Raw genomic sequence first — 10439 nt, 5'->3', positions numbered from 1 at the left:
TGATACAAGCCAGGATGCTGTTGGCCTTTGTAATGTAAACCAGCCACCTTTTTGTTAATGTAAAAATAGAGAAAAAAAGACCCTGTAAATCGACTTCAGCAAAGGCGTGACAAGTTTTATCACAAACAACAGAAGTCTTTCATCTAACAGCAATCATGTTATAACCAGAGCCGAAGACAATACAAACCCCAGCTAGAGCTGATTTCCAAAGCATGCCTTAAAGTATGGTTAGACAAACCAGAACAAGCCTGAGAGTACAGTACTTCGCACAATCTTATGACAACACCCAAGCCCTAGGAAGTCCAGTTCTAAACTTAAATTGTTCCTACGCAACCATGTCAAACATGACTTAGATTTAACAAAATGAATCTGCGAAGGTCAAACCACATATAAACACCTGGTAAGTACATTTTACCACTAAAATCATGCCTCTTTACCGAACAGAAAAGTTATGATCTGATTTTAGAGACCATATTGAGACAAAGGTGTAACAAACACTGAAAGCACTACAACCACCAGTTACTGTTCTAAACAAACAAACCCCTTCCTTGCATGTTACATAAACCACTTGCGATGCAGCATGTCAAACAAATACTTTATGCTGTCTGTTACCAAGTGTAGTACAGTGTAAGAAATATCAGCCACGATCTGAAATTATTCTTACATAGCCCTCCTTTAGATAAACATCAAAGTATTGCAGTTTCAAAGTGCATTTAACCATGAAGGCCTTTTTGAAAACTATATTGCACCTTTAGACAGGAAAAAAAAAAAAAGATTCCTGTTTGTTATATTCCAGTATCAGGTCTTTTTTTCAGGTATTCAGTCAAAAGATTTTCAGATAAAAATTACAAGCAATTAATTTGGCTCATACTAACTATATTGTGGTATCAGATTTATAGAAACTCTGCCCTTTAAGAGCAGTGTCATGTATTGAATTCTGCATAATAAGAATCTTTTGGCTTGAAATGAATCTCAAAGTATATTGATTAGAAGGTTAAGAGGTTTTAATTGTTGTAAAAATCTAATTATGAATATGAGAGAGGAACAATTTTGAACTTTTCTCACTTTATTAAAATAAAGGAAAATCCAGAATTTTACAATTCATCTTAGAGTTGGAAAATGTTTATAGTCAAATACTTCTTTTAGAAGAGTTTTCCTCTACATACTCAGTTTTCATCGACTCAGAAGAGCATTTTTATCCTTCTGCACCACCTGACACATAATCTGAACATCTTTCTAGAGCATGATTATTGCACAGGACAGTTGACTTTGTGACAATGCTAAAGCACTACATTACCCCTTGTTCTTTCTGTTAAACTCAGTAGGACAGAAAAAACAAAATAGGGTAAGATTTTGACAAAAATACTAAATCACAAGTAGATTAACAGTTCAAGAAAAGCAGCAATTTCTCTAATTAAAATACACAGCTGAGTGTTTATAAACATGGCAATTCATAAACATGAAGCATATAATCTGAATGCAAACGTTTCAGTGAATTCTATGCTGTTTCCCATGTAACACGCAGTAACAAAGCAAGACCTTTAGAAAACCAGTATTTGTTCACTGAAAAAGGAATGCCATATTTGACCAGTACCTACACCTTACCAAACTACGCTGAATCCTTCTCGGCTGATGGCACTTCGTGTAAGGAGATTAGGTCTCACGAATTTTCCGAAACTGCATTTAATACATCGACTGAAGTTTTAACACACAGAAACCTCCATTTTCTCCTTTATCTAAAATATCTGCAGCAAGTAAATCTTACAGTTACTTTGGAGCATTTGGCAGTTATTTGAGTAATAAACCCCTACAATTTTCCTTCTATTGGAGCTTAATACTTGAACCATGTGAAAACTGCTCCTCTAAACATGGAAGTAAGTTTAGAAAAAAATTAAAAGAAAAAAAGGTTTTAGCACTCAGTAGGAACAATTTCTTTGTAGCAAAATCATAATGCAGTTCCCCCTTCCACAAAGTAGGCTCAAAAATATCCAATATTTGACATATCTATTGACTGTGGTTGTGTGTTCTAGGGAGACGGTTTAGTGACATCCCTGTGATGTCAGGAACACCTACAGAGAAGTCTGTCTTTCTTTCAGCCCATTCTTCTACTAGTCAGGGACGAATCAGTACATGCATTAATATATTTTAACAAGAGAATGACATCGTATCTCCATTTCAAAAAAAAAAATCAGATCATGGGAATTAATTTTTGCTAGCTTTAAAAAAGTCCAATTCATTAGTTGTGTTTTGGAGTTCCAAAATGAATAGACCTTTGCTGCATGACAATGTCACTAATTCCAAAGCTTCAGGAGATGTTAAGAACTTCCAACTCGATCTCTGGGAATAATCCGTAGATCCGAACCATGCTTTAGAAATACATTTCCTAAACAAACAAACAAAACAGAATGTGTTACCAACCAACCAAACAAAATGTTACCTAAATAAGCATACGCACTGAAAGTATAATAATGTTAGGTCAGTGTCTAACATCTTTGTAGTATCTCTCTAATACATTTTTTATGTTTCCATGGAATTTCATATTATCGCTCCTACTCTGAAGAGCTCTTATTTTTAAAATAAAAATACCAGACTCAAAGTCATCTAATAAGACTTTCAAAGACTTTGCATTTCCACAATGAAATGCCTGATGTCACTTTTACCAGGAAAAGGATTTTTACACCTCCACATTATTTCTTTTAATCTTGAGGTCATTCATGCATATACTCATTTTTAATTCTCCCTTTGGTTAGGTATTACCTGCTTGTAACTTCAGAACTTCAACAGTTCTTTTCTTTTGGGAAGGCTCTCCACATATTGTCGGTCGCATAAGTCAGTCTCATTTTAGCACTATAAAAATTTTGACATTCGTATTTATTACAGTATAGTCTTAATTGCAATAGTCTTTTCCAGAAAACATAGTATGAAAATTAGAAGTTTCTAATACTTAGATGTTTAGAAGATTTTCTGCACATACTCAGGATTTCTTCTATTAAATGTAAAATTTGAAAATGAAACCACATTGATAAAACTCATCTATTATTTAATTACTATATGGGACGTTCTTTTTTTTTTTACTTCATACTGCTATTGTGCTAAACATAATACATGTGATTCTACATTATCATGTTTTAGCACTCTTACTCATCTTTGCATTGACTCATAAAAACAGAGTAACTGTATTCCCTCCCAAGCACCCCATTTCAGGGATGTAGATTGCTCTTGTAAAAAACATTATGATATTCAACGTTCGTTCACATTATTAGAATACTGGAACAAGGCTACCCTTTTTCAAACTTCACTTTTCCAGCATGTGGAAGGATGGAAACCGTTCTACTTATTCAACGTAACAACTATTAGAAAATCAGTTCAAAATAACGTGTTACCAGAAGACATTATTTTTTTTAGAGATCTGCCAAGACCACATACTGAAGACATCTATAAAACCCACTGAACATGAATCTGTCACACCAGCCAACCAGAGAACTAAGCTTACTCGGTATTGCAATGGCCATCATAAAACTCTAAATTTAAAACAGGTCACAGCTGCATCTCACGGAGACAGCAGTTCACTCCTCACCTCTCGGTCTGTTTTCATTATCAATATGACAGTGGTTTTATTAAAGTTATGGCACACTGTACTCTGAACTGCCGAGGATTTAAAATTGAAATAAATTCAAGAATTAAGTGCTAAGCCTAGCTTTCTCGGCATTTATTTCCCCTGCTCCATGTAGGGGAATAATGTAGGAAGAACGATAGAAAGTCATACTTGAGTACTTTTATTCAGAAAGGCGGGGAAATAGTGGAACAGTGCAAAACCTCCGAAATCTACGAGGATTATTAAGATTTTATTCCTAGATCATCTTATTTTGGGAAGCTTTTTAGACTAAATTAACTGTTCAATCTCCAGGAACTTCAATATATGTGAAAAAAAAAAGGGAGGAAAAAAAAGTACCCTCCCAAGATTCTGAGATAACAATTAGTAAGGCTGAACATATAGTTATATCTAAATTATGTATGTTACCTTGTAAACTGAGGAGCAATTTTGGTCTGGGTTTTGGGTTTGACGCAGGTCATTTTTTTGGCTGAGTTTTTTTTTGGGGGGAGGTGGGGGGGTGTTGTTGTTTTTTTTTCCCCCTAATTTAAAGGCAACATGACACAGTATTGTCAGGGCAATGTGTTAAAAAAACATATTCCATGTGTAATCCATGTGCCTAATCTTACATTTGCAAATAAAATTAAGACTGCAAAGAAAACATTTTGCATTCTTCAGTAATGACTTCAGTAGTGACGGCACTAATGAATGAGACCTGGCAGACACTTCACGCAAAAACCAGAGAAGCGGTAAGTGTCCATCATGTTTGTAAGTGGAGGTAAAATTAGATTCACAATTTTCACTGCAGGTTCCAGTGACTGGGTTCCACAAGCACCAAAGCTATTTTTATTATATCTTATCAGAAAGTTACGAACATTTCTTCCCTAACAAGATACTACATCGCTAGCTCTCACCTCACATAGCTTGAGATTAGTTACTGTAATAATTTCCAAACTAATTTAAAAGTATGGCTTTGCAAAAACAAGTCCACAGAAGCCTGCTTCCAGATAACAGACCATTATTAGCACAATTCAAGATCTGTACTACGTTTCCATGCATTTCAGGAGATGATGGGGAAAAGCTTCACACTCTTCTGTGACAGAGATAAACTGTTGTTTCATAGCAAGCCTCCACAGCTGAAAAACTTCTCACATGGAGAGAACAAGAGAGCTATTGGCAAGGGGATCCTCTCTTCTTGAAATCAAGCTTTCCAAAGCACACAGAGTTCGACTCTAAAACTATTTTTTTTAACCTATCTCATGAAAAGTGCTGCTAAAATACCAAATACTACTGAAATAGGTATATTGGGAAAAAAATGTAGGTGATACTTGTTATTTCAGCAGCATGTAATGAAGTATTTTAAATAAACACTGCACACTAAATAGCTAAGTTCTGAAGATCAGAATTGTTTTTTTCACAGACCTAAATAATCAAATGAACGATAGTTCTGTGGTTTAACCTTTTACACACTACGCTGACTGTAGTTTCCAGCTACTGAGTAATGCCTCTCACATTTAAGAAATCAAAACTTAAAATATAAATCAACTCTGAGTGCTATGCATTAGACAAAAAGTAGCTGAGGTTTTTAATACTGGGCTTCATGAAAAATTAACTTACCTGCTGTCTGTGCTGGGTTTATTCCTATGCCATCTAGAAAAGAAAGAAAAAGGAAGAGAAAAAAAATAGAAAGATCAAACAGACATATTACAATTTACTACACTAAACTTACAGCTCAAGAAATATACTAACAAGATATAATTATTACATCAGGCCTTCATGCAGCTATTTTCTATAAACAAAAAAAGCCTTATTACAGGAGCTAACAAGAAAACTTCAGCAAAGAAAATCCAAGCTATGTATTTGTCAAAACCAAATTAATATTAGTGGTTTAATACCTTCATCCCATGCACAAGCAATTTAAATAATACTGCAATATTGCTAAATTCAGTTTGCAGTCTGTAGAGGTTGTGAAAGAAAAGACGCTTTTGCTTTTATCAATATTCCTTCACTGAAACTACAATGCAAAACCTATTAACACACATAAATAAACTATATTCTTACCATTTGTTATAATGGCACTTGTTGCTGCAGGAACTTTGAACTAAAGGAAATAAGAGTATAAGAGACATAGTTAAAGTATAAAATATAAAGTATAAAAATTTATGGGGAATATTCAAAGGAATTATAATTTTAGCTGTTTTGGGTATGAAATAAAGATAAAAGATTCTCCTCAGATTTACAGATATAGCAAAATACAGGCTTCAAGTCAAAGTTTATTAGTCTCCTCAATACAGACTGCAAAAATCAGCAGTACTAAACAATTCATTAAATCAAATTACTATGATTCATTGGATAAAATACAAAAGTTAAGCAATATTAGTTCTTATTATACCGAATAAAGGAATAACTAAAACATGTATGGAAATGAACTTCTAAGAAACATACCTGTTACATCTAACAGGCGTTAAAGAAAAATTCACTTGAGATAATCTTGGCTAATTTTGACCAATTTTCTGGCTCTCTCTCTGTATCTATTGGGAGCTCTCCACCTGCAATGCTCCAACAGAATAGTTCACTCCAGGAACTGCTTACAAAAGGAAGCACTAACAGCTCTGCATCCATTCTGGCATAGGAAAAACGCGAATAACCGTGACTGCTGAGATGGAGTGGCAGAACTCCCGTCCTCTCAACAAGTCACTTCAGCCATGCCTTTCAATGGCATTCACTAGTTGTGATTGCTTCATTTTCTGATTGCTCCACTCAAGATTTTTAGGTCTGATTTGGAGAAACTGTGTGCTAACAGCAGTAGCTAAAGCTCACAGAACCCATGCCTGGATACAGTACTTAATTATTAGTACACTGAAAACCTGTTGTTTATCTCCAGACACAATTTTTTTTTTAATCTTAGTTTTTTATCCGTAACAGGTAACTCATGTCATCTCCTCATCTTGCAGGTTGACACAAAAATGCACATTTTCACAAAAAATTAGATACCAGTGTCACTGTAGAAATGTCATGAGGAATGAAGCAGTTTGTCTTCAGAGCAATATTTGAACAACTAAGCTGACAAAATTGGAGCAACATATTTAAAAGAACGTAAAAAATAACATGCCATGTCTTAATAGCTTATGCTATAATAGTTTATACATATCATATGCTGAAGAAAGCAAGCCTTCACTCTCAAGTTCACTAACTTTGGGAATCCTGACTTAGCAGTCTATGGAGAAATCTTTTAATGGGTTTTAGTTTTGTTTGCCTTTTTTTTCTTTGTTTTAATAGGAGAAAATGAGTCTTTTCAATAGGAGAAAATGAGAAAATGTTGATTACACTAAGTCCTGCCTCTTGGAATGAGTCCATCTCCAATTAAAAATGTAAAGGAATAAACCATTAAAAAAAAACTGAACAGAGGCAAATATATGCTTAATTTCATACTTCAGTTGTTTTTCAACAAGCAGGTTTCCATTGTAACTAAGCGATATCATGGACCTCTCATTCTAAACCATCTTCATAATAAGATGATTTATTTTTAATGAGGGTCACTCTGAAAGTAATGCTTCCTATTTCATTATGCTGGCCCATGACGTCACAGGCAGATGTTGGTGGCATGGCAGTAGAGACTGAACCCTCCCGCCAATACTCCACTAAATTTTGTGGCCATGCAATAGAGGGCAGCAGAGGGGTGGTCTGACAACACGGCGTCTGACATGGCAGTGTGTAGGAAGCAACTGTTTGCCACTGAATTCCTCCCTGTGGAAAAAATGGCACCCACTGACATTCATCAACACTTGTTGAATGTTTATGGAGACCAAACAGTGGACATGGCACAGTGAGGCAGTGGGTGGTGCGTTTCAGCAGTGGTGACAGTGACGGTGGGTCCCCTCTGCTGGTGCAGATTTTCAAACTAGCGCGGCACACAGGCTCTTGTTCATCACTGGTGAAAATGCACAGCCACTGGTGGGGACTGTGTTGAAAAACAGTGTTTGGTAGCTGAGAATTTGCTCTGTCAAATAGTGTTATTGTGCTCTTTATATCTGCTGTAGTTCCCAAATAAATAGGAGCATAAAATTACTCTCAGAGCAACCTACGTAATTATACATTTTACAAAAATGTAATTTCTAGACTATTAAGTGCCTTTCTCATTTGTTTTCTATCTCTTTGGACTCAGAACAAAGCAGGAAAGGGATGGATCATTCACAGGAGGATGGACCTCTACTCATTTTGTGCCATTTTGCTGATACCAGGTGCCCAACAGAACTGGGTGGCAATCAGTCAGTGATGGCACCAGTTAAGATTCCTCATTACTTCACACTGTATTGTATTAGAAGAGAATAAAACACTTTTCTAATGCTCCAGTGAGCATTAACAACACAGCTCTTTTACATTCCATCACATGCTTTCAATATTTGTGAGCCTCCAAAAAGCATCTACAATTGCTCTGTAAAAAGGTGCTGATCTAGAGCGGTCTGAGGTCAGTCAGCAAAACTCCCACAGATGCTCGAACTACGTCTGCTGAAAAAATGTTTTGTTAAATGTGAATATTTAAGTAACTAATTGTTCTTTAAATCTAGCTCACAGAGCACCCTATTGCGAACACACACTGTGGTTCCAGGAGCCGTTAACAGGTTTGATGGTGACCCTCCCACCAGAAGTGGCCCCTTGCTCCTTGTATCTCCAACTACTCAGTCCCACTCAGTTTTCGTGGTCCCTCGTGCTAGTATCAATGGCTTGAAATAGCGTTAGAGAAATAACAGATGTAGAGACTAACAAAGCAAGGAATTATAGCTTAGTCTGAACCCACACTCTCTCTCTAAGATGAACCTGTGGCAGTATGTTCAAAGGGCTGCAGAAGGGAAAGAAGCAGCAGCCAGGGTCAGTTTTGGAAGACACGGCACCCCGCACCAGCTTAAGTTGCTTGCAGATGGTGACAGTAAAAATGAGTCTGATAAAGACAATGACCTAAGTTAAACTGATACAGAAAAGGAACTTCAAAAAAGTCCCTTTGGTTAACAAATCCAGTCTGAATGACTCAGTGTGCAACTCCTTCAGACCTCAATCTGGCAAGTGTGAGGTGACAGGAATCTGTAACAAGGACTGGAAGGGGAAGAGCACCATTTCTTCCAGAAACAGGCCACAACTGGAGCAGAAACAGCACTTCAGAATTCTACCGGACTTTTCAATCTAGGTCTCCATATATGGGCTGTGTGGGCACAACTGCACTAATTCAATTAAAAATGATTGGAAAAAAAAACACAGTAAAAAAAAAGGCAACTAATCAGCAAATACCTTTAACAGCATTTATTATTCTGTATATTCTTCTATTCAAGTAAAGTTACAACAAACAAACAATGCGCAACCTCCCCCAACAAGTTGTGTTTCCACTAAGAACTTCCATCACATAGTGGTATAACATTAACAGCATAAGGAGACTCAAAACATAGAGTCAATTATCCTTCCTAATCATCTATTTTATTAAAATTCCAAAGCTTGAAAAAATGAAATTCTCAATAACCCAAAATTTCCCAAGTTTTTCTAAGGTGGCAGAAATGGAACTGCAAGAACAGATTCTCAGCTGAATCTGACTAGGTTTTTGCTGACTAGATGAAAAAAGGCATCACGCTTAAGAGTACTTTACAGTTCACACCCAGATCAATATCTCTTAATCTGAAACAAACAGGGTGTACCTCTTCAAGTACATTATATACAGCAGTTTAGCCACCTATTGGTTCTGGATTCCATGTGAAAGATCAAAACCCCAGAGGCCAAAGAATGCATTACCCAAGTCTTACTTGCTTAAAACCGATTGTTTCAACCTAGACCATATGTTTGATCTCAATGCCTTCTATAATCAAAAGTTGTGTCTTCCATACCAGAGATTACTGGTATGGAATGTGAGAAGAGTTTAAGAATTTCCTGAATAATTCTAGAGAATTTTCTGGATATTCTACATAAACAATTCAGAATATGAAATACTCAGCAGAAGTATTTTTAAATGATGTTCAGTATCATTATTTTTTACTTTATTGATATAAATCGGGTCAACTTAATTACAAAGAAGAACTGCAAGTCTATCAGTATCAGCTATTGATGTGTAAACTGTGCAAGAACAGTTAAGTTTAGGATTCTTAAAAAGTTTTGGCAGGCCCACACTGCTCTCAGGAAAGCTTGTGTCAATGCATATCTAACAGGATATGTGCTGAATTAACCACTTTATTTTACAATTCAAAAGCTTTTGCTTTCAGGAGGGTTCAGGAAGTTAAACAGGTCATCACTTTCTACTTACCTCCTCTGCAGCAAACTTGAGGACAGCTGTGAAAGGGGTACTTTCAGGAACACTTAACCTGAAATTACAATGTTTGTAAATACGGGACTTCTAAGACAAACTGAAAAGCAGCTTTATTGGTGTTAAACTATCAATTAAAACTTCGCTGTCACCCATGGCAATACTCCTGCCAAAGGCACTCGTACTGTTTAAGGTCCAGCTCCGCGCCTAAGTCACCCACAGCAGCAGAGCGAAGTAGGAAACCGCTGGCAGGTGACCTGTCAACAGACCATCACCACGGACGTCTCTTCCACCCCTACGAAAGCCCTGCCAGGGTGACCACTAGAAGCCACGCGGCTCGGGCCGTTTTCACGGCCCCCTCGCCTCACGCAGCGACACCGCAGCGCCCGCCCAGTCCCAGCCCCGGCCCGCCAGAGCACTCACACTTTGTAGGGCAGCCGCGGGTCCGAGGTCAGCGTCACTTTAAAGGTGACCTTCGACCTGGGGAGAACGAGGGGAGAGCACTGGGTTAGAGCTGGGGGAGAAGAGAGAGGGGCCCAGCGGGGAGCGGGGTCTCTCGCTTCACTC

General features: G+C 37.1%; 1 protein-coding gene across 1 annotated transcript; it reads right to left on the bottom strand.

Moving 5' to 3' along the window:
- Positions 1 to 2315: 2315 nt before the first annotated feature.
- On the bottom strand, positions 2316 to 10352 carry UFM1 (ubiquitin-fold modifier 1; the record flags this gene model as incomplete). The annotated part of the gene is made up of 5 exons (XM_010137505.1): positions 2316 to 2383; positions 5210 to 5242; positions 5654 to 5693; positions 9873 to 9930; positions 10296 to 10352. Coding segments are annotated over 5 exons (256 nt in total), but the record flags the coding sequence as incomplete, so codon positions are not given.
- Positions 10353 to 10439: the final 87 nt, after the last annotated feature.

This window comes from Buceros rhinoceros, unplaced genomic scaffold (genome assembly GCF_000710305.1).
Source record: "Buceros rhinoceros silvestris isolate BGI_N320 unplaced genomic scaffold, ASM71030v1 scaffold17630, whole genome shotgun sequence".
Classification (NCBI taxonomy): domain Eukaryota; kingdom Metazoa; phylum Chordata; class Aves; order Bucerotiformes; family Bucerotidae; genus Buceros; species Buceros rhinoceros.
This window is presented reverse-complemented; position numbering and strand designations above follow the sequence as displayed.